Genomic DNA, 24,200 nt, shown 5'->3' with positions numbered 1-24,200 from the left:
ATTATTCAGTTCAAGCTTATTACTTGTTTGTGGAGTAAATTAATTAGTAGTAGTAGTCCCAAATACATTTTTCATATTATTGTACAGAAAGAAAAAGACCAACCTACAATAAATGAGACTTTCGAAATAGTTCTGATACGTTTTCACATATATATATATATTTCGTTCGATTCGCTTACATGCTGTTTTCTTGTTTAAGGAGCTACACGCATCTGGTTTACTTAAGACATTTGTAAAATATAAAAAAAATACATGGTTTTTTGGGGTTTGGTGCAACTAAGTGCACGAGGGGTAAAGCATGAGAAAGCAGCAAATAATACTCGTTGAGCGATAGAGAGATTACCAAATATTCGAGATAGAAAGAGACAGCTAATATACAGAACACAGAATAGAGCGGAATGATGGCGACCTCTTGCTTAGATTAGACCCCGCGATTCGGCAGATCCTTGACCTTGTAGATGCGGACTAGCCAGTGCTCCGTGGTGTAGGCCTCCTCCAAGACATCCAGCTCGAAATCCTTGTTGCCGATTTCGGCCGCCCGAACTCGATCGTAACCCTGGGCCTTGCCCCCTTCGGTGTACATTTGCCCGAAGCGATAGTAGCACATTTTGTACATCAAACAGTTGAGCAATGTGGGTGAACCCTCCTTGTCCACTCGGAACTCGCCATTGGCGGCATAGTAGTCCTTTTCACGGATGTGCGCCCCACGATCCGTGCTGCCGCCAATGCGCACCATCCACAGGAACTTGTTGATATCGTCCGAGGAGTAGCCAGTCAGTCCTCCGAAAATCACTAGAACATAATCCACATCCAGTTCGCGCATTATCTCGTAGGCTTTTTCCTCCGACGAAGCCATCGCTTGGCCAACGCGCGATATGTGCGTGTTGTTCCAAGTATTGTTGTCCACCAATATCGTGCGATTGGCCATGGCCGTTATCTGGTAGCCATAATCCCACCAGGACATTATGCGAGCATCCTGGTAAATACATTTAAAAAGAGTTTAGTTTTGGCTACTCAACGGGAACGGGCGAAAGGAATAGGTTTTTATGGTTTTGTCAGCTTGGTTGTTTTAGTACTCATTGTGTATCATACTCTTCCTATCAAGAATTTACAATGTAGTCATCATGAGAAGGTGAAAATCTCGAAATGCCCACGCAGCCAGTTGTTTAAAGTGACTTAAAAATAGCTACTTCGCATGGCTAGGCAGGCAAAACATTCGATAAAAGAACCATCTATGCTGCTAACTCACCTCTGGGGTGTTCATCTGCAGCCAGTAATAGGCCTCGCGGAAATCATCGAAGATGATGCGGCCTCCATCGTGCGACCTGGCACTCAGCACAATGCTGGGCGAAGAGTACGCCTCCGAGGTGACCCAGGTGCAGTGCAGCGTGTACACGATCAGCATCAGTGTGATGACTCCCACAAACCCAATGGCCACCTCGCTCTTCACTCCGCCCGTCTGCTGCTCCAGCTTCTTGTGCTGCCGCTTGCTCTCCACTCCCTGTTTCCCCGATCCACCCGCATCCACGCTCTTGATATACTTGGCCAGCAAATGCGAAATGGCGATGCCGGACAGCACACACATCACGGGCGCCAGGACCAGCATCAGTCGCACCATCACACCGGCGAAGTAAATGCTGGTAACTCCGTACAAAATAATGAAGATATTTGAGTCCGTCAGCTTGGAGAAGCAGAAATACAGGCCAGCTGGAAATAGGAACACCAGGATCTGCAAGGGAATTCCAAAAAATCAATATATGAGTTCTAGAGGGAAAAGATCACGATTAAAGGAGTTACACTGCCTCAGCGATCAAAGTGCAAGGTAATCATTTGAATGCATTAAGGCGCAACTCATTCGCATCGTGGTTAAGTTTTCATCTTTGGCAGATAAATCTTTCCCGTCAGTTTAAGCTAAATTATTGTAATCTTTTCCTGACTTAAATTCATATAAACATGTTTTTTTACAATCTAAAAAGTGGGAATGCCTTTTAGTAATTTAAGGTTTTTCTTACAAAACTAACTTTTCTTCAGACGCAACCCACCTGCAGATCGAAATAGAAGGACGACCAGGATGTCGGCTGGTGCTCTGAGACCGAGGCAATGATCGGAATGTGGTTCTTGGCATAGGACGGATCGAGTAGCGAGTAAAATCTGCCCGTCCAGGGTGAGACTTTCCCAGTGAGTGTGAGCAGGATGCCCACGACGAACACCACAGTCAGCACACTGGAAACCAAGGTCTTGAAGAGCAGGTCAAAGTGATCCTTGGGAATGCGAGAGCGCAGATAGTCCACAAAGGCGTGAATCTGGCACAGGCCAAAGGTTCCCAGTGCCTGCAAGAAAGAAAAACGATTAACCTTGTGATTTTTAATCTGGATTGATAAATCGTGAATTTATATTGATTCCTATCGGTGATCAAGTCAGCTTGGGTTTTTCGTACTCATTATGTTTCATACTCTTCCTATCAAGAATATATTAGGTATTCATCACAACAGATCACTCTTCGCTTAGATTACAGGTATTAAACAGCATTAGGTCCTTACCAGCATATGCTCGGAACTCTGGATAGGTTGGAATCCCACGAACGAAATCTGCATTGATAGAATGGTGCCCACGCAGTAGAGCGTGCTGTACGCTATGTAGATCCTGTGCGAGAAACGTCCGGTGATCATCAGCGCCAGCACGTGCAGCGGGATTAGATTGATCAGGAAGACATAGCCACCCCAGGAGGAGACCATATAGAAGTAGGCCAAAGCCGACATGGCCGACCAGAAGATCGTGCCTGTCTTTACAGCCTTGATCCACAAATAGTAGGTGAAGAGCATGCAGAAGATGGCGATGCCCTCATTATCGTACGATCCCGCCACAGATCGGGAGATATATCCCGGAACGATGGAGATTAAGGCGGCGGCCACCAGACCAGCACCAGTACTCTAAAAAGAATAGGGGAATCATTAGGACCACGTGTAGGACATAACCTTGAAATGGCTAAGCTAGTTATCGGATAAGATATACATATAATTTGACTGCCAATAATAACTCATGATGCAGTAAATAGGAAGAATTTAGGTTCATGATTAGTTAGGATCTGGATAAATGGTCTTTTACAGTGTTTCTTATGAGTTGTACATAAATAAATACAATTTTTGAAATTCATAGGTACACACTGGATATGATAAGTAAGTTCGGAAGTAGTTAAGATCTGCAATCTTGATAACGTTTGTATGTTCTGAAGGCAATACAGATTTAAATGGAGCTGGAGTTGGAGAAATTAGAATGGTCTTCAGTTTGGAAAAAGTTTCGATCCATTTGTAGTTAGTTGGAATTCATTGATCTAAACACAGGTCTGCATGGAGTATGGTATATTTAAGTTGATAGAAAGTTGTTCAATAGTTAGGATCTGGGATCATTTTTAATGCCGAAGTAGGGTGTGCGGGTGTTTGGGGTCTGGGATCCAAGATCTTTGTAGGGACGGAGACTTACGTGGATCTCCTTCGTGAGGGCGTAGGTCACCAGCGTGGTCAGGGAGGAGAAGAAGGGCGCCAGGAAGACGCACACGTTCCGGATGTCGATGGTCACGTTCAGCAGCCACATCAGGCGGTACAGGGCCGCCGAGGTGAGCATCAGGCCCGGGTAAATGGTGCCGCCGATGATGCGGCCCAGAGGATACCAGGCGCGGTCATCGAACCAGTTGTGGAACTTGTAGAAGCCCTGCTCGGCGAGGAACCGCGTGGTGCGGTAGTTGAAGTACGGGTCGAACTCATGGATCACGCTCTCGAATCGCAGCACGGAAAACAGGCGCGTGGCGAACGCTGTGCAATGGAAATCGGAAAGGGAAGTTCAGGTCGGCGTTGGCAAGAGGAAGACGCGCGGCAGTGGTGGCACTTGGGCATGTATTGAGCTATCGATATTATCAAAGGGCTGGAGCAACACTATTTCACATTTTCTTCACTAATATATATATATATTTTAAGCAAGATGTAAGATTAAAAAAATGTTTTGCTTATTACCCGGTTAATTTCACTTCTAAAACTTTAATACAAATTAGAAAAATGTTCCACCGCTAGATATCTTCGATGGAACGGGCCACCCCTAGGCGATAGCGACCGCCGCCGATAACCGATAGCAATCGATAGCGAGGAAGCTCGAACCAGATGCGAATGTTTTTTTTTAAGCTCGCCCACTCGCATATTGCCAAAAACAGAAGATATACTCACATAGAACCGCTGCCAGGATGAGAATGGCCAGTTTGACCAGGTGCTCCTGCTTTTCCCAGGTGAGCAGTCCCCGGGCGACGCCGCCCACATCCAGCGTCATTTTCGCCTGCCGGCGTTTTTCGGCGATGTTTATTTCGCTTCTCAAGCCGTTAAATCAACGGTACGCGTCGTTCACTTTGCTCCTTGTGTCCAGGATTACGTGTGCCGCACCACGAATCGCACTATTACCAAGGTTTTTGCACAAAACAATGGCTGGGAACTTGAAGGCGACGGAATCGCAAACTTGCAATTCGTGGCAAAGAGCGAAGAGTGCTATCGGTTATCGCGTGCGGTGGTCTGGCTATCGGCTGCGGGGTGGCAACCCTGGCGGCTGGGCGCGTTTTTATTATTTCCATTTTTCGTCGGTTCTTTGCGGTTTCTTGGGCAGTTAGTTCTTGATTTATGATTAGTTACCATTGGTGAGTCACCTAAAAGCAGAGCTGACACTTAAATCGCCAATTCATAACCGGCTGTTCCTGCGCTCATTCCCAGCTGTTTTGGGCTCTCTTCGGCAGAGCGGGAGAGCGAGAGAGCACTCGGTGCGCTCTCACAGCCGTTTACATTTCATTTATTTCCCATATAAAAGCACCGCTGCTTCGTGTTTTCGTTGCGTTTTACAAAAATCTCGAAGAAAATATGACAAAAAAACATCGGACAAATCGCCGGGTAGAAAAATCACGGTTTCCAGTGAAAAACTACTGATATTCTGTCAGATTTACGCGATATATGTATATATTCATTCTAAACGGGAGTGAAATCGCCGAAAAAACCAAAAAACGAAAAACGCCAAGCGGAGTAAATACAAGATGACTTCTGCTGGTAAATACATAGAAGAAAAGAGAAGGTTTTACCTGAAACCACAATAAGAAAAGCATTAACTCACGTGTTAAATGTTAAACAGCAAATTGTTCTCATCAATGCACGGGCGCCCCCAATCTGTGTGTGTGTGATTTGCCAGTTCAAACCGTTATTTTTTTTGGAGTGGCAGCTTTGTTATGTGCAATGTACATACATATGTATATATACTTGCGGCGTTGTTGTTGCTCGCCTTTTTTTTTAATTGAAGTCGCGCCAAAAGTAATTAAATAATAACCGTTTGTTTGTGTGTAAAGTTCAGTGAGAATGGTGAAAAATCGAACATCAACACGCTTTTAAAAATGCATGTGTTATGTATATGTATATACGTATGTGTCGGGGCGTGTGTAAGTGTGTGCGTGCGGGTGGTGGCAGCGACGCCGGCAGAGGCAGCGATTGCAGTTGCCAGCACGCATCAAAGAAGAGGAAGAAGTTATAGATTGTGTGGAGGGGGGATGGGGGAAGGGAAGAAAAGGAAAACAAAAGCAACAAACTCCAACTTCTGCCCCCCACACACATGCCGCCCACCCCCTTTCCACATATGTGTGTGTGGGTGTTTGCATTTGCATGGCATTTCTGGCATGCAACTCTCTCTCTGTGTGTGTGCGTGTGTATTTATGGAAGTTTGTGGGCCTGGGCGAGCGAGAGAGAGGCAAGATCGGGGAGCTATTATTTATTATTGTCCAAGTTCCCAAAAAAAGTCGAACGTTTAATTTAGGAAAAATATTTTACATGGTTTTTCATAGATCTAACATTCAAATTTCTAAATTTAAAGGAAAACAAAATAAAACAATTGGATCTTAAATAGTAATTAATGATTGAACATGGATATATTTAGGTTTCCAAAAGGATAAATCAATTCGTTTCGGGAAAAACAGCATCCATGATTTTTGATTCTTATAAAATTTTTCTGAAATAATACGACTTACAAATCGTAACTAAAAATGTGATAAGAGCACTGCGCATTGGATATTTTAGTCTATGGAAAAAGTAGAACATTTTTAATTTAAAATTATAGTATTAAATATAATGGGATAGTAACTATGTACTGTAATAAGAAAAAAAAAATGAAAAATGAGTTTTTCAAAATCCAACTTCAAAATCTTTTCAAAAATCCCAAAAAAATATTGGAATAAACCACTCTGTGAGATTATTTCTATAAATATGTTCAAAAATAACTGCTAGATCAACTAAATATTTACTCTGCCAAACCGTAAAAGTAAGAGGAAATATTTATACAAAAGACTTGCAGTATAGAAATCTAAACAAATCGTTGGGTTAACCATTATTTTCAGACACTATCTTATCCATAAAGTTGGATAACTGCCAGCTACTTCATATCGCATCTTCAAAAGTATACAGATAAGATAAGTGACCTTATGTGCTAAAAACAAAGCAAAAACTATTGAATATTAGCTCAATGGAAATATTCCCTTATCAGTTCTCTCCCCTAGATGAAAGTTGTACCTCAAAAGTCGATAATTGTTCTTTCATAATTAAAAGTTTCCTATCAATAAGCTTGGTGGCGTAGCCGAAAATTGACTGCAGACCATTAGTATGGTAATCCATCAATTTTCTGTGTATACTTATGCCGACCATTTCCTAACCCATTTACATAGCCAATGAGTGATTAAGTGATTTTTTTTGTATTTCTGCTTTCGCTCGAAAATAATTTACAACAATTTTGCCTTTGTTTTGCCCGTTTTCGACCGTAAAAACGATGTAAAATTTAATATGGCATATAGGGCGAGAGACAACGTTGCTGTCTCGTTATTGTTATTATTATTTTTGTTTACACGTGGGAAACGGAAATTGGCGAGAGAAAAAAGTTGCCGCCGTTTCACTTTCGTCTCTCCATTCCCCACTTGCCCCATCAAAAGTTGTTAAAAAATTACAAATACCAGAGGGAAACCGTCGAGGACCCCTTAAGAAACGCTGCCAGCGTTGTGTTTTTTACACAATTAATTTCATGTAATTAAACCTTTGCGACGCTTACGACTTTAATGTCTGATCTTTTCTGTTTTCCCTCTTTTTGTTGTTTCATTTCTATTTTCCCCTCTATTTTATCAAAGGTTCCATTTCCAATTGTTGCCATACACGTTCCGCTTTCAATTGGATTACGACCATAATTTGTCTGCGGGCCAAATACCAATTAGAATCGGCCAAGAAATGAAACTCTGCGGGCCGCCTACAACTTCTTATCGATATCTGAATGCCCTTCAGTGTGATATTTTTAAAACCTTTTTGAAGGATTACAAGGGTTTTCAAAAAAAATTCATTTATTTTAAATTGCTTAAGGTAGTTAAAGTTGTTTTGGGTATACAAATTGGGAGATAGTCTTTGAAAGATATGTATTTTCATGTTTATCTATTCATGTTAGTCTTTCTTTCGGAAAATCTTCTAAGCAAACATGCACCTTAAATGTACCAAATTATGTAAGACTTATATATAATTCGAAATCGAAAAAAACACGACACAGTGCTTGTTTCTGGGCCAAAAACCCTGTGTAACCCCATAGAAAGTACAATATCCAATACAACTTATTTCTTTTGTAAAAATCGTATATGTTCAGTTCATTTTATGGATACAAACATGCATATCTATAGGAAATGACTGGTAAATTTATATTAAACTTTATACTAACTAAAGATCGCTACTTTCTCCACTATGATTCCAACGTTCAAAGGGAAGGAAAAACGAATACGAACCGCTTAAGTGTAATGGCTATATGCGATATCTCATTAGATGCCCCCCACGACTATTTTACGATGATTGCGACTGAGCAAACACCAATTGCTGGACACAGGCAATCGATGACTTCGATACGAAATTACCACGAAAAAAAACAGAAGGGGAAAAGATGGGGAAACCAAGGAGGACTCCATATCGCCCATTAACCCCCGCTTTTCCAATATTGTCACTGGCCATTGACATGCCATTCAACCAAGCCCTTTCCACCCATTTCACCCAGCGACTTTTCCCTTTCTTCTGGCAATTATCAGCCACAACTTATTGGCATTTTCGCATTAAAAGTTTCCCAGTCTGTTTTTCTACTTTACCAGTTTTCCCTTTGTTCTGTCTTACAGTGTGTTTTTTTAAATATTTTTTTTATCAAAAGTGTTCACTGGCATCGTTAAAAGAAAAATATACTGCTTAGCTGGGCTAAATATACTCTCAGTTTAAAGTTCACCTAAAATTTCAGTGATCTGTTGTGTGTTTCAAGATATGGTTGATATGGCTGATTAAGTGATCAGTTTTATAGGATTTTAAACATGGAATTAATAGTAATTTAGTTGTCAAAACATGTTCTTATTTTTCTTATTTGTAGGTTTCCTTTGCATCATATTTTTATTTTTTTTTTTAACCGAGTCTCTTCGCAATATTTATTTTTTTTTTTCGCAGTTTTGGAGCTTGCTTCGTTCGCGCTGTACCCATTTTACTTTTGGTTATGGACTTTAATTTCTGGTCTTTTAAGCGAAGTCGCGCTTTGTTGTATTTGCATTTGTTGTTCTGTTTGTTTTTTGTTTTTCGTGTTTTTGTGTGTGTGTTTCATTTTCAAGGCAACAAAACGATGACTTCATCTTCTCTGCCCACATTTTTGTTGTTGCTGCACGTGTGTGTGCGTGCGTTGGTGTGGGTATACCCTTTATAGAGGGTATTTATAGTGTTTGAATACAGCCACGCTCGGGAGAAAGCATTTCCGACCCTTCGAACCAACCATTTAACCCATAAACGGCGGTGGTAAATACCAATTACAGAACTTAGAGAGGTTAAATACATTAATATTCAAGTCATTTTCCAAAAGCTATATTAGATGGTTTTTAGAAACGTATTTTCCATAATTAAACTCAATTAAAAAGATTATATATTTTGTTATAAGCCTGCGGAATTCTATGAACACCCGACAACCATTATTATGGTATGAAAAAAGATATTAAAACTAGTTTTAGAGGAAGACATATATTTTTTTTTGAGATGAGTTTACCAAACGTGACAGATAACTTAACAGTCAGTCACCTGAACTAATTAAAATTGACTTTATAATTGTATCGCTTATCGTATTTATTTAAGCAATTATATTATATTACGATTTTACGGGACCATTAGAGTATTCCAACTCTTTTTTCACGCATTTTTGGGTTTCCAGGGTATTTGCTTGCTCGGAAATCAAGGTGAATTTCGATTGCTCGGTTTTGTTGCACACCCCCGAAGCGGAAGTGTTGGCCTTGTTTGTTTGTGTGGCTGATGTGTGTCACTTGCCACTATCATCAACATTATCATTATCAACCACTCACCAAAGACACTGTTGCAGTGCGGCCAATATGCAAAGTGTTGAGTAATCGTCAACACAGTCGACATCACCAGTGCATCATGTTCATCATCATCATCATCATCAGACTGTCTGTCAACGGTTGGCTGACCGCTTTCAATAACTACACTGAGGGAAAATCCTAAAGATACATATATATATTTTTTTTAACTCTCAGTTGCAAGTGATAGAGTTTACAATGCAGGTTCTGCGTTACAACACGTTTAAAACGTCTTAGAAAATAGTACAAAATATTATTATAAGTTCATGGTCACAGTTTTTGGAAGATTGGATGGTCCACTGTAATGGGGACTTATAAAATATTATAAATATAAAATCAAACTGTAATTTAGGTTATTTTTTCTCAGTGCATTGGCGACCACGAACTTTGCGACATCAAATTGATTATTTTGATGCCCTTCTTTGTCGCTCTCTTATCCTCCCTTTCTCCCTTCTCCTTTCTCCGATATCTTTCCCATTCGCTGGCTTTGTTTTATTATTCATGTCCAGGCCGGAAATGTTTCGTTTTTCAGTCGCACTCACCAGACCAACCCCAACACTATAAAATATACAGGGACCTCAGACCAGAGACCATATAGACCATACCCTCACCCACTTTCGGCCACTTTCCCAGTTTTTTGTTGCCGTTCTCTATTGGGGTCAGCAAACAAAACTCGCAGCCGTTGTTTGCATTGTTCTAAATGTGTATATACTCTCTGGAGAGTTTTTGACCAAGTTTTGTTGGTCTGGTCGAGTCGGGAACAGGTTGTGCGGATCTCTATCGCCAAAAAACAAAAAGAAAACAGAAACTGCAGATAGTCTTTGGTTCTGTGAATTTCTGTGTATTTTCGTATGATTTATTTCGGAATACCGTGATTTTTGTGTGTAGATTCTTGTATGGTATATACTATTTAAGATATCCGTGAATTTATGCTGGCGTTGATCTGGAGATGCGAACAGAGGAGGTCAGTGAAGCACTAGATATTGTCTGGGGAGCAATAAATTACCTATACACGGACAAGACATGTTGCGATTAGTCATCGTATTAATTATTTACACACTGCTTGCTTTAATCAGCTGACTAATTTGGCACATGTGCATTATTCCCAATCACTTGTATTGAATTCAACTGGTGGGAATGGAATGCATCCGACGCATAGGATGTAATGAATGTGCATTTGATAGCCCACTTCCTACTTCCAAAGTTTACCTCATAAATTATTCATTTGTTATTGAGATTGACAAGAAACGGCTGCTAGAGATAAAACAAATATTGAAGATAGTTTTGTTTAAATGAAATTATTTAGTGTTTTCACAAAGGTACTTGCTTACAAACGATTAATAATCAAAAACAATTAAATATTATTATTAAATATTTAAATGGGTTGGTGTAATTACTTCGATCTCTGAGAATGGGAACATTCGCTAGCAGCTGAGGCAGTTCACAAAGGTTCTTAACTGTGTTGCAATATCGATTACTAATTAATTAATGAACTGACTTAGCTAATTGCAAACGATTGTATTGCTTTTCAATAAGGCATATAAAAGCCACGTTTATGTTTAGTAAACACTTTTCAGCCCTTTCGACTAGTTCAAAGTTTATAAGATTTGTCTTTAAAATGGGTTTTCCTTTAATTTTTTTCAGCAGCTGCCTAAACAATGCAACAATGTGACGGGCGGCAGCAGCAGCAGCAACTGTGCCAGGAGCAACATCAGCGGGAAATCCAGCGGCAGCTAGGGGAAAAAATAGTCCAAACATAATATTACAATAAATAACGAATATTTAAACGACGGCACTGGCAACAGATCAGTGGGCAGCTAAAAACAGTTTATAAACGATATTAATTAAAAGAAATTTAAATTAATCTTGCATTGGCAAGGACAACAACCATTGGAAAACTGTCTAGTCGCGACACGAACCACAAAGCACAAACATTTCAAAAAGGGCAGCAGCAATATCCAAATCACCCACAAACATTAAGGCAACTTCAAGATTTATAAATTAAAAAAGGAAATCTCCAAACTTTTTTAGCAAAACACTGGAAAACAAGAGTTTTTGGCCTAAGCGGAGGCAAGAGCCCTGGGGCTTAGTCAGCGGATACACCAACCCATTGGGCTTCTGGCAATTAACGAGGTGGTGTTCCCAAGGAATAGCTCAAAGATCAGGCTGAGGAGAGCGACTGAGACTGAAACGAAGGCAGCGAACGGAGGAGCAGGACGAGCAGGACAAGCAGGATCATCAGGACCAGCGGAATGCCCAGCACGGCGGGCAGTGCAGCGGGCGTTGGGATGGGCGCTCTGATCAATAGTGCCGGCAGCAGCGCCAGCAGCGTCATGGGCATCGGTCTGGGCGGAGCAGCTGCACCAGGAGCTCCTGGCTCCGTCTCCGGATCTGGGGCAGAGGCCTCCGCTGGCACTTTGATAGCCCAGAGCACGGCGGGAACGAGCGCCGCCAGCAGCGGCACGATCACCTGGGACAACAACGGAACCCTGCGATCGATCAATCCCGGCGACTGGTCCATCGAACAGTGCCTCGGATGGCAGCAGCCACATCACCTGTACTTTCAGCTCGGCTGGGCCTTCCTCTTCCTGGCCTTCCTGGCCCCCCACGGCCCCTACGGCTCGCTGTGGATGCGGGCCATGCTGCTCATTGGCTGCCTGATGATGGGCATGCACGGCTATCTGGTGGCCTGCACGCCGGACGTGGTCCTATGGTCCGGCATGGGACTGTTTGTCAACTTCGTCTATCTCGTCGTGGTGCTGTGCCGCCTGAGACCCGTGAGATTCGAGCAGGAAATCGAGGCGGTAAGTCATACCCAGCTAGATCGTACAGACTATCTCTTTAATATATATATATATATATCTTAGACCTTTAAGACCTTATAGAACTAAAAACACAAGTGTCTTAATGACTAAGATACATCTGTTTTAAATTGAAAATTTTGAAAGGTTATTTTATAAAATAATGATTTCAAGTTAGACCTACCAAATATTAATAAAGAATTGAGCTAACGCCATTAATTTAAATATTATTGTGAATATACAGGTTTTGTTGAATTCAAACCCGTTTTTAAAGAACATAGAAAGTATAAGAGAACATTTTAAAGAAACCTTATAGTATTTTGAAGTATTTTTAGTATGCTTAGTATTTTATAACAAACTAGATCTCGTTAAAGTAATTGTAATAATAATTATATTATAAAAGATATAATTATAATTAGATTCTATTAGAATTTATGTGGTGGATAAGGGATAATTCACTAGAAAAACGCCTTTCTAAAAGTCCAAACCTTTTTCTGAGAGCTCCAGATAAATTCAATCAGCCTAAAAGTAGACAACCCATTTAATACCAATTCCACTCAGTGGAGGAAAATTGATTTCATGACAACAAAATGAGCCATACTTTGCGTAAAATTGTCAATCAAATTAGGGAACCCCAAGAAAAACAATAATTTGAATTGTACACATTGACTTTGCTTGGATATTTTTATTGATTTAATTTATTTGTTTTTTTGTTTGGTTTTTGAATTTTTTGGTTTTTTGTTTTTCTTTTTGTTCTTTTTTTTTTTGTTTTAATATAAATTATATTCACTAAAACATCCGCACTTTAAACAGAGAAAAGCATAGTTTTCGATGGATTAATAAATAACAGAAGAAAATTAATGAATTTGCGTGCTCTCGCTCGAGAAAAAAAAACAGTATAATTAATTATCAGTAGGCTATTAATTAATAACTCCGTGTAAATTATTGGCTATCGACTATGGGCTAAATGTGCTGTGGTTTGCGTGTGGGGTTGTGGGTGGCTGGGTGCTTGGGGTGGTGTTGTGGGGGGGCGGGCTGAGTTTATCACAGGAAATCGGATTGAAAGGTCGCAGAAAACGAGGCGTCCTCGGGAGAAATTAAATATTTTTTAATGCGTGGGGCGGAGGAAGGGCATCCAAAGATCAATGGTTCAATAAGCAATATATAAATTTGAGACAATTATCGAACATTGAAATACAGAAGTTGATGTGTGATGCATAATATGTGGAGGGTGGGTTATCCTAATCTATAAATTCTTCTTCACTCCGAACCCTCTGCCTTAGCTGAGGCGTATTTTCGATGCCAGAAAATACAACTGCAGGCAGGTGGTCAGCATGACCGTCATGTTGCCAATGGCGATGGTCATGTGGATGCGCCGGAACCCCTTGTGGATGCGCTGGTAGTGCGGACAGTCGACGAGGTCGCCCTGGACGAGGCTGCCCACCTCCTGGCCACTGCCGATCGCGTCCTCGATCCTGTACTTCTCGTGCATCAGCTGCAGCATCGGTGGCACCAGATACAGGCGCACCACCACCTCGATGCCCGCCGCCAGGGCCAGCGATCCCATCTGGATGCCCGCCGATGTCGTCCAGCCGCTCAGGAAGTACTTGGTATACACCACCAGCATCGTCAGGCTGAGCATGGCGTTCAGGGCGAAGTAGCGCGGGAACAGGATCTGCTGGCACTGCCCGAAAACGTGGCGGGGCAGCGAGAAATACAGCGAGAGACCTGCAAGGATGTGGTAAAAATAATTCCCATTAACAAGCTGTATATCTCTGTCAAGAGGGTCTATTAAATGTAATTACGATTTTACGATGATTGACTGATGATTGACCGTTGAAGATCATTGATCGCTGAATTGAAATTGTGTTCTGGATGGTTGTGGATGGATGTTCCCTGAAGATCAGGATAGTCCTGCGATCTAAGGACACTTACCCGAGACAAATGTCATCCAGATCTGCGACCCAAAGTGGGTGGCAAAGGCCCCCAGAAACACCAAGGCCGCCAAAACGCCGCCCGTTGCCGTTCTCGTCGATGTTGCTGTTGCAGATGCTGCTGTTTCTGTTGCGGTTTCTACTGTTGTCGTTGGGTCGATGAGGTCGCGTCCCACAGTCATCAGCACAAAGGCCAAAATGCAAACGGCTATCAAGTGTGCTGGTTGTGTTGTACGCGTCAGAATTCTGCAATTGAAAGGGAAGAGTTTTCGATAAGTAAATAGTGATCGTTGGTTAACTGCTATGGAGAAGAAAGTCAATGAAGAAACTATGGGGTTCAAGTCTTGCATTTTTTAAAAGTATTTATAAAAAAAATTAATAATAATAATTAATATTAAATACCTAAGTTTTCGAAATATTTCATGATTTACAGAAACACCGAAACATCTGTATTTATCGAATTAATCATATAATAATGATTATCATAGCATCTAACGAATACTTTCGCTAAAGCATTTCGTTGTATTAGGAATCGAAAACTATGACCCATAAAATTATTTTAATGACCAAGAACTTATGGGACTTCTAGTGACCTGTTTATAAATGTTTAAATAAATGTTTAAGTGCTTTTATAACGGTCTGCGTCCTATCCTTCTAGTGAATTTATTAACGCCATAGAAACGCAATCGGCGATGGTGCAAATTCCAAAAAGATATAGCCGCCCGATCCGCGGGCACAGGGGGTATAGGTATATGAAAATGGGTGTTACGTACCCACGTGGCCCTCATGTCTGATTAGATTTGATTTGCGGCGAACTTTTGCACTGATTGCGATCGTGCGAATTCGCCGCCCCTTTCTTCCCTCTCTCTCTCTCTTTCTATTTGTCTCTTTCTTTTTGTGTCTACGCATTTGTTGCGTCTCTCCCCCCTACCTCTTTCGTCTGTCATTTTTGCATATCCGTCTGTTACGTTTTTTATGTCTTTTTTGCACACTTTTTCGTTTTTTTTGTGCGGCGAATAGAGCCAAAGTGGCGTACGTGCGAAAACGCATGCAACCGAATATTGTATATTTTCGCCGCGCCCCCACAACCCTCCTCTGACGCGTTGCTCTCGTGGAGACCAGAACTAAAAGCTAGAAATTGGCAGTCTCTAGGCGATATTCATAGCATAAGAGCGTGGATATTGCAATTTTGCACTTGCACTTGGGGCGAATTCGGGCGAATCAGCTGGCGAACAGCTGATAAAACGATAAAACGCGGCGAAGCCAGCTGATTTATGGACAAAAGAGAGAGAAGGGGTACAGTTGCGCTCAAAAGATTAAGCCAAAGAATACATTTAAATTGTACCAAAATAAAAAAATGTTGAATGCAAAAATCAAATAACTGTTCCAGTTCTACAAAAAATGTTTTTCTTTTTATAATTGAAAATATATAATTTTGAACAATTTAAAATTGTAGAATTTAATCATAAATCATTTATCATCATTAATCTTTCCTATGGCATTCTATGCCTTTGCGAATTTAATTATATTTTCATAAGACATTTCGTTCGTGTGCTAGTATTGCGACCTCGACTGTACGGCTGGGAAAGCTTTGCCAAATGACGTAGGACCCGAATGCACTTTGCTCTCCAGCAGGTGGTTGTGGATCGGTCGAGAGAGCGAGACGGCAAGAGCGGGTGATTCAAGGGGTCTTAGGGAACTCTATTGACTCGCCAATTGTCGTCACAGTGCCCCACTGATCGCAAGATAACGACCGTACCCAGACACACCCCCCTGCCCCCCCGAGGGTTAACTTATCGCCTGACATTGAGTCAGCATTACGGTCAAGGCGCAACTATATCGTATTTTTAGACTCGCACACTTGTCGTCAGTAATACCTCCCAAGTGGGAAAAAATCCTAGTGAATCACCCCGAAAAAATTGAGCTTTACTTTATCTCAGTTTATGGGGTATTTGTAAAGGTTATGGGCGAAAAAACGCGATACTATTATAACTATTCAATTTAAATTCCTTGCGGTTCCACTGTACCGATCTGTATCGTGGAGGTCACGAGTTTGGCGTCTGCTGCCAGGCATTATCAATGGGGTGCTAACAATCCATTAAATGGGTTTTGTTGAATTTCGCTATCTGGCTAACAAATTGCAAAAACCAAGTCAAAAAACCTAGATTAAATGGGTAGTGTGTGGTTCCAATAAGGAACCGGTGACATATAAATTCTATAATTAAACCAATTAATTATTGATCATTAAATTCAAATAGAGGCGAAAACATATATCACCTTGAAAGCCTTTTAATAGAGCAATGACTGAAATTTCCTGAGTACGCTTTTTGCGTAACGGGATTGCGCCCTAGACTACAGCAGACGGTGGAAAAATTATACGAGTATATTTGCATTTTTAAATGTCAACACAGAAGCGTGATCAACATGATCCACAGCCGTGACAATGAACTGATAGGAGCTGATAGCGCCACCTGATGAATTTATGGCTTTTTAATAGAGGGGGGCGTGCATTATGTCGATCAACGACCGATAAGAATGGTATATAATGTAAAGATCGGATTAAACTCTCTTTCGATTTCTCTATTTTAAATATTTCACTACATCAATGTTACTCGACTGGCTACTTTTCAGTTATTAGTAATGTGGGATTAAAAATAGAAAATAGTCTCTGTTTACGGGGTGAGACAACCCAAAATTAATTGGTTTTCCGACTTTGTCGTTAAGAAAAATAATAAAATAGGTTGGCATTTCCTGTAATTTTTATTGGCATGTGCGGGTAGAAACAGCAGTAAATGGCATAAATTGGCTTGTTATTAGTGGTCATAATGATCGAAAAACTAACAATTACTAATTTGAGTATAGACTTTCATATGATTTTTTTTATCAAAGGTTAGAAGGCTATAATTTAAACAACATTTTGTAAGATTGAATATTAAGAAGGGAACTTTTGTTTTATAGGTTAGAGTACAAAAATATATATTATGAGTTCTGAATATAATAGATCTCAAAACACCAAGACAAATATTAATACATGGGATTTCAAAAATACCAAATAAATAATTGTCAATAGGTAAATATTTATATCAGAGAAGTTAGGGAAGTGCATATGAGTCAAGTGTGATGATAATGATGTTTCTGGGGGGGAGACTTACGTGTAAAGGCGACTGGCCTGCAGCTGGGCCACCAGGCAGGTGATTCGCTCGGACACCTGTCGCGTCATCTGGGTGCCAATGGCCAGGGCGTCGTCCATGGACGGCTCCATGGAACTCAGCTTGCGCTGCTGCTGAGCCTTCAAAGCGGCCGCAGTGGTGGCACTGGTGTCCAGCGACTCCTCCTCCTGGAGTTCCATCTCCTTGAGCATCTGCTGCTGCTGCTCCTGCTGCAGTTTGCGAAATCTTGGACAGAATCGCAGGAGTTCGCTTTTCGGCGTGGAGAAGGAGGTGGTGGTGGTGGTGGTGCTGACTTTGGGATTGGGAGTGGCCTTCTCTGTCGCTGGCGGGGATTTCAGGAGGGTCTCGGTGACACCGCTGTCCTCGCTGTCGCTACCGGTGATCGAGGAGGAATCGCTCCCGCTGCTGCTGCTCAGCTCGAGCTCCTCCAGGAACTGCTGCTCCCTCTGGAGATCCTTCCTCTTCTGCTCCTTCTTCTCGCGCTTCTTCATCGTGTACTTGACACTCTTCACCGCCTTCGAGGGCATTCCACATGCCATATAGCGTTCGATCTGCTGCTCGTTGTTTTTCTCCACGATCCCTGAATTGTGGCACATCTTTGCATTGGTTTCTTTAGATCCCTTGTTTTAAGTTGGTAATCCTCTTTTCTTGTTCTGCGGTCCTCTTTTAATTTGGGTTTTTGGCACTCTTCTTTGTCTCGCTTCGCACAGCAAAAAAATTTCTTATTTTGGGGTTACTTAACTTTCTGTTACAATTGTATTTGGAATTTAGGGAATTTTCTACACCGCGCTTTTTGGGGTTACGTTGTGGTTGGGAATTGATTTGAAACTGGGGTCTGGTTAATATCTGGGATGGTTATTTGGATTTGTTTTGGATTCCGGGGGACCAAGTGCGACACGCGGCGCGCTGAGTGTGCGATTTTGAATGGGAAGTCGGGGCTGCCATTAGGTTTTATATATACCGCCAACAACGCCAGTTCTTGCGCCGACGTCGCTGCCCGCTCTGCTTCCGCTCTCTTCGAATTCGGATTCGGTTTCGGAGAACGCTCCACTCTCTTCGCTCTTCGGGATCCACTTTTTTGCACTCGTATCGGACCGGATCGAATCGAATTGGCGGAGCTGATGCAACAGTGGGCCCAACGGCGGTAAGGGATGTCCAGTAATCTAGTTCACCATGAAGGCGTGCTTTCTTATCCGCGAACTGCATGTTGTTGTACCCAAATTTGGGGCTGTAGAACCTATTTTTTAATAAGACGGAGTGAATAACAATTGATTAGATAGGTTGTCTTCAACGCTTAGTGGTCGTATAAGTATATAGTCATATTTGAAGAACAGTCGTCTTGACTAATGAAATTCAGAAAATGTTGTAATGTAACTTAAACTGCAGTATAGTTATATTTTCTGACTTAGTCAATATGACTGCTTTTGAAATGTATATAAAAAGAATAGGTATAATGTGATTTCGACCTGGGGTCCAAAAATTCTGCTAACATCCCACTGTGCAATGCATTTAAACTGGATTAACCCAGAAGAGCGGGAAATGGTGAGAGCATGGGAGGCTGGGCTTTCACGGGGGCTCTTAGGTACATCCCAACATTTAAGAGAACCAGCGCCTTATCACCACCACAAAGTCTCAATTAACGGCGGCTGTCACGCTGCGATCGTTTGGCATTATGCCTCCTTATAAGCACCTGACAAATGGACGCCACATGTGAATAGTTTCGGGGTAACCTTCAGTCGGCCCTTCCTCTTCTTCTGACATTTTTCTTCGCTAATAACTTTCCAACAATGTTGCGCCGGGAAAAGTTTGGAATTCTCTGAAAAATGCATGTGGTGTAAATTCCTCAGACGTCAACTGCGATCAAGCAATCCCCGTTTTATACTCATATATATACATATATTTTGGAGCCACCAATTTTGGTTTACCAGGCATGAGTCGTCCGTTTGAATACGGCGAATGGATTTCGATCACTGACGTCGAGCGGATCGTTCTTTTTCAATTCAGAAAAACTACCAAACGGATTTATATAATGTGTCTGGGAAATATTTCATAACCGTTAGGGGGAAACTTCTTATAGACACCCGATTTCGTCAGCACTTAAAAATTTGGTATGTTGCTTTTTTTGATTTAATAATTTGAGTTCCAAGTGAAATAGCTACGTAATGTTTAGTAAAAAATATTTTATATTACATATTATAGAGCCGTCACCAATCGATGTTGAAACAATTTCCAGCTAATCATACACAATCAGAAAGCATTTAACTTTATATTCAATGGAAATTGCTATTAGCTTATAGACTAATGGAAAGGAAACCCACTGCCCGATAGGAAATGCTAATGATAAGGATGGTCTGTGTGAATCACCCAGTGATTCATTTGGGGCTCGTCGAGGATCCATTGCTGACCAGATTCGCTCAAAGTCCCGACCAGAAACTGACCATTTCTTGCGATCTCGCAGACATTCACCCACATAATGCGCAAAAAAAAGAAAATAAACCAGCCGGCGAACGTGATGGCAAAAAATAGAATAAACAATCTGATTAGTTGATTAAAGGTCAGTGGATTGAGTTGGGCGCACAGGCTAATCACGGCCAATCAGCGGACCCTGTTAGTACCCCCGATACATCCGCGAACCCCTTGGATTCTTTAGAGCCACGATGAGTGGGCAAGAAATCAAGACCAGTGTCACGATGTCCAGCCAAATTGGGTGACCAAAAGCGGAATTAATGGCATTATTTGTATGCACCATAAGGAGGCTTATACGGGCCAAAAACGATCGATCGTCTCGATCGGAGGAGAGATCTACGTCCGGCCGAGCAGAACGAAACGTATGGGAATGGGATTGGGGAACCGCAATTAGATAATGAGCAGTTTGTGGGCAGGCATCGATCGGCGATCGACCAGGAGTCGTACATAGAAAGCACTCTCCATGTACATTTTATCGATTCGAGAAGATCCCCTTGTCATGTGGCGCACGTTCCGCGATTTGGCGGCCCCAAAAAAATAAGCAATATTTTTAATGAATGAATCTCGAAATCGATCAATCAGTCAGTCCAGCAAATGCAGCGATCGATAAAAATGGAGAAAATGTTTTAAAGATCAAAGGTTGCTAGGCATTGGGTGATGGGTCAATGAACAAAGGAATGTACTTATATATATCCTAAAAGAGCACAACTCTTTAATAATTTCATTTTATTTAATGATATGATATGAAAGTTACTGAGTCGAGTAGGTTTCTTTGAGAGCCTATAATTTAAATTCCTAGCAAATTTTATATTTAATAACCACAAATAGATTCATCATTTTGACAATAAATTAGTGGAACTGCGTACTAGTAAATCAATCATTAGATTGGTTAGTTATATATGATATATGGGCCTGTGAATGATATAACTATTAAGTTAAACTATTCATAGAATGTTGACATTAACTACGTTATAAATTATTTTGGCACACTTTGTGGCAGTTAACACTATAAAATACAAAATGGGATGAATTCCATTTTGAAAATAATATTAACAAAGCTAGCTTTAAAATAAAGAGTAATTTAACTTTACAAATATGATTAAATGAAACCACTATAGCTTGAATATAGAGGGTTACTAGTTATCTTATCGTGTTATATTTGGTTATTATTATTAGGAATATTATTAAAATAATATGCAGTTGCGTTTTTTGAAGATCGTAAGATAGTTTCTGTCATTTTTCGTAGTTGCCTTATCTTATTTTTCGTTGACTATTTGGACTTTGTGGTTATAATCTTGTCAGTCGATTAGTTATAGTTTTCGCTGTTTTTTTTCTATGGACGGGATGGTACGTGGGCCAAGTCTGGTTTGTTATTTCTCAGTTGGCGCTGTGGCAAATTCCACTCAATTTTGCCTTAAATGCGGACGTGCCGGCCGGCTTTGGCGTCATATGGGCCAACAAATGGATGGGCAGGCCAAAGGGGTCTGGCAATTGGAGAGGGGAAACCCCCACTAGATTACGGGGGACACTCGGCGATGTTTTTTCTTTTAGCACCTGACGCACACCAAACATTCTTTCCTTTCTTTGAAGAGAGCTGATGAAAGACGTCTGCGTCAGCATCAGCTGTCCGTCGTGGCATTGATCCAACAAAAGAGGGCAACATTTCCACAAAACACCGTACCGCCCACCCTTCACCGCCCCCAGAACCAGCCCCATTTTCCACACCCACCCACGCGCCTTCACTCAATCATTGTCCGAATCGCGGCGTAATCCCTTTATGGGTAAAAAACGAAAGCACCGGTCCACGTGAGCGGTCTAAGTAGATCCGGAAATATAGGGGTTAAGTCTGGTGAAACGCCCACCGCCCCCTTTTCTGGAATCACATGAGACACCTAAATCACCTGGAAAAGAAAAGCGTAGATTACTGACAATTTAATTAGCGCTAAAAGTGACAAAATAATATGAAATCAAATTGGAGGGCAGCAGAAAACAATAATATTTACCATAACTTTGTTTTTCCAAGTTGTATTGTCAAGAGTTTTTGTGTGATTTTTGTTATAATATCGAGATAATAAGACCATAAACTGAAATAATGGTTTTTGTAAGTTGATTACCATATCACGATTGGGTTAAATGTCTTTAATGATGCTAGGACTTTATTAGGAATCAAGTATGGTATTGTTGAATTTCAGAAAGGGATGAAAATGCCCGTTTTTGGTATTTCACCACAAGTTCAACTGATTTTCCCAATGATAAGCTAAAACTCCGATGCAGTTAAGCTTTGTTATCAGTACAAGTTGGTTGTTGACGGCAATCGATTTTGTTTACCAGCTCCCTCAGTTCACACAACGCCGTCGTGTGCACCGATCGACATTTATTTGCATTGACTTTTTTAAAACTTATTTTATGGCCCACTGTTGCCGACTGGCCGTTGTTTTCTGGGCCCCTCTCTTAAAACCTAAAAGAGAATCTCTCTTCGGGGGGCTTATCACAAAGGTAGAACGACAGGTTCAATGTCTCTTGAATGCTTTTTCGCACCGATCTTTTCCGATCTTCGCTCTCCCTATGATCTATATGCTACATGCTTATTTGGGTAGGTCAGTTGAGAGCAAATGAGAAGCGGAAAAAGACATTAAACAGAGCTAATAAAAATCGACCGAGTAAGGAAATAATTAAACCCGATCAGTGATAATTAAACCGCACAAGTGTCTTCCACAATGGATCGATCGTCATCTGTGGCATGCACCAGGAGAATTCTTCGCAATTGAGTGATGGCGATTTATACTTAGTATTGTTTGTGTGTTGGCGAAGAATGCTCTTGGGAGTGAGGCAGATTAAGACGGGCATTTCGAAAAATTCCAGAAGAATCTTTTCAGTCGTTAGGTTATTTTTTAAGAAAATATGTTCATACATGTAGTCGGAAATTATTTTACAACAACTCTTAGCTAACACCAAAATCTCTAATTCATTTGATACAATAAACCTTTCGATAACACAAAACAAGTTTACTTACAAATATTAGCTTTCCAATCAGTGTATTGTTAAAATTGAATTGGGTCTTTAGTTTAATCCTTTTGAACAACACTTGGTAAATTAAATTATTAACTTAAATTGCCAATTTAAAACAGCAATTCGTCTTGGCGGAAGGGTTTCCTTGAGCCAGTTAAATTTATTCATGGCTTTGGGGCCAGTGAATTTTTTGTTGGCCATCACTTTAGATTAATCTGATGCGATCGGAACCAGAGTTTGGTCAAAGTAGAGTGGAGCATTATCTCTGGCCAACGATCGCTCGCAAATTGCTCTGTTTCGGTTTTGGATATATGTAAACCTTTTTGTGGAATTCTTTCGCTTTCATTGATTTCAATTTGCAAATTGCGGCGGCACAGCGGAATTGCGCTTTGTTTCCCACAGCAAAGGAATAACGACCCCATCCCCGTTCCGAGTTCCCGGCTTCCCATTCGATGGCAGTCCATCATGTATGCGAAGCTGTCCAGCCGGCAGTTCATCATCATCTAGAGTCCGCTAATCTGCGGTATCTGTAGCTCTACACAGAGACTATTTTTCTACATTATTTTATGATAGGCTCTACATAAAGAATGATCTTAAAAACCAGTTGGAATGTTATTGCATTTCTATATGTTCTGTAGAATAGAATAAGTTCCGATTAACCTGGTAAATGTAGTTATTTTTTGTAAGCTATCAAAGCTACATAAAATATAACATTTTTTCAAAACTTTTTTTGAATAGTTTTACCAGTAGTCTAAATTTGAATCTATATTGACTGTTTTCAGGATACCTGGTCCACTAGTGGCTCATTGGTTATTTAGCTTAATGACAATATTTTTCTCCGTGCATCCGTAAATGTGGCTGTGACTCTTTCTTCTCACTGCCTCTGTGGATTTCGATTTTATTTTTAATGCTTTTTGTGGCTCTCTGAGCTGCGCCTGGTGGCTCAGTGGTTTTAGTGGCTCGGTGGCTCTGTGGCTCTGTGGAGAGTGGCCTACGTGACTCGGGAATCCGCGGCAATGTCCGACGACCGACTGGCGACCGGCGACTGTTGCAAAGCGAAACGATTCGCTGGATCCGCTGGATCCGCCACCGAAAACCTGCCCCGGATCACAATTTGTCCGTCGCCCGGGCAAACCTCTTGATTATGTTATTTATTTATTTAGCCATGCTCGTTAATGTTTAATGTTATTGCCGCGCGTCACCTCAGTCACAAAAAAACCAACAATATATATACAAAGAAAATCAATCGAAACCAAACCTCATTCGGATTAACAGAAAAGTCCTTTGTATTAAGTCGATAGCGTAAGACTCTGACTAAATTTTAGATACTTGAAAACAGGGTTTCAAAATTAATATTTAGACTCATATGCTTAAATGATATAATGATATGATGATATGCTTA

The 24,200-nt window shown here is 41.0% G+C and overlaps 3 protein-coding genes and 2 non-coding genes across 11 annotated transcripts in view; 1 reads left to right on the top strand and 4 right to left on the bottom strand.

The window, feature by feature from the left end:
• Positions 1-136: 136 nt before the first annotated feature.
• Stt3A (catalytic subunit 3A of the oligosaccharyltransferase complex) lies at positions 137-4,525 on the bottom strand. The gene is made up of 6 exons (XM_017081444.4): positions 4,215-4,525; positions 3,481-3,809; positions 2,541-2,930; positions 2,043-2,330; positions 1,250-1,729; positions 137-976 (listed from the first exon to the last, which is right to left on the bottom strand). The coding sequence occupies exons 1-6, from the start codon at positions 4,312-4,314 to the stop codon at positions 422-424; spliced, it is 2,142 nt and encodes a 713-aa protein (XP_016936933.1). The 5' UTR covers positions 4,315-4,525; the 3' UTR covers positions 137-421.
• Positions 1,049-1,133, bottom strand: LOC118878356 (small nucleolar RNA Me28S-U3344). The gene has a single exon (XR_005014898.3). It is a non-coding gene; the product is annotated as a small nucleolar RNA Me28S-U3344 (small nucleolar RNA).
• LOC118878355 (small nucleolar RNA Me28S-U3344) lies at positions 2,412-2,494 on the bottom strand. The gene has a single exon (XR_005014897.1). It is a non-coding gene; the product is annotated as a small nucleolar RNA Me28S-U3344 (small nucleolar RNA).
• bves (popeye domain cAMP effector bves) overlaps positions 4,135-24,200 on the top strand; it is a 28,149-nt gene continuing 8,083 nt past the window's right edge. For 3 of the 7 annotated variants that reach the window (XM_017081453.4, XM_017081452.4, XM_017081451.4), the window contains exons 1-2: positions 4,816-5,072; positions 11,063-12,222. In XM_017081453.4, coding sequence (XP_016936942.2) covers positions 11,671-12,222 — 552 coding nt within the window. In that variant the 5' untranslated portion in view covers positions 4,816-5,072; positions 11,063-11,670. Of the gene's footprint in view, positions 4,274-4,815; positions 5,073-11,062; positions 12,223-24,200 lie in introns of those variants that run through there. The other 4 variants (XM_017081450.4, XM_070997532.1, XM_017081449.4 and 1 more) reach the window with 4 other exon arrangements.
• Positions 12,870-18,260, bottom strand: LOC108015169 (uncharacterized). The gene is made up of 3 exons (XM_017081446.4): positions 17,306-18,260; positions 14,155-14,399; positions 12,870-13,947 (listed from the first exon to the last, which is right to left on the bottom strand). The coding sequence occupies exons 1-3, from the start codon at positions 17,917-17,919 to the stop codon at positions 13,499-13,501; spliced, it is 1,308 nt and encodes a 435-aa protein (XP_016936935.3). The 5' UTR covers positions 17,920-18,260; the 3' UTR covers positions 12,870-13,498.

This window comes from Drosophila suzukii, chromosome X (assembly GCF_043229965.1).
Source record: "Drosophila suzukii chromosome X, CBGP_Dsuzu_IsoJpt1.0, whole genome shotgun sequence".
NCBI classification, from domain to species: domain Eukaryota; kingdom Metazoa; phylum Arthropoda; class Insecta; order Diptera; family Drosophilidae; genus Drosophila; species Drosophila suzukii.
This window is presented reverse-complemented; position numbering and strand designations above follow the sequence as displayed.

Excerpts from the sequence above, each read along its gene's own strand:
- Stt3A (XM_017081444.4), bottom strand. The coding sequence starts at position 4,314 with ATGACGCTGGATGTGGGCGGCGTCGCCCGGGGACTGCTCACCTGGGAA. Across the intron at positions 3,810-4,214 it reads CATCCTGGCAGCGGTTCTAT|CGTTCGCCACGCGCCTGTTT; the intron begins GTGAGTATATCT and ends TCCATTGCACAG. Across the intron at positions 977-1,249 it reads TGCAGATGAACACCCCAGAG|GATGCTCGCATAATGTCCTG; the intron begins GTGAGTTAGCAG and ends TGTATTTACCAG.
- LOC108015169 (XM_017081446.4), bottom strand. The coding sequence starts at position 17,919 with ATGTGCCACAATTCAGGGATCGTGGAGAAAAACAACGAGCAGCAGATC. Across the intron at positions 14,400-17,305 it reads CAGGCCAGTCGCCTTTACAC|AATTCTGACGCGTACAACAC; the intron begins GTAAGTCTCCCC and ends TTTCAATTGCAG. Across the intron at positions 13,948-14,154 it reads CTGGATGACATTTGTCTCGG|GTCTCTCGCTGTATTTCTCG; the intron begins GTAAGTGTCCTT and ends ACATCCTTGCAG.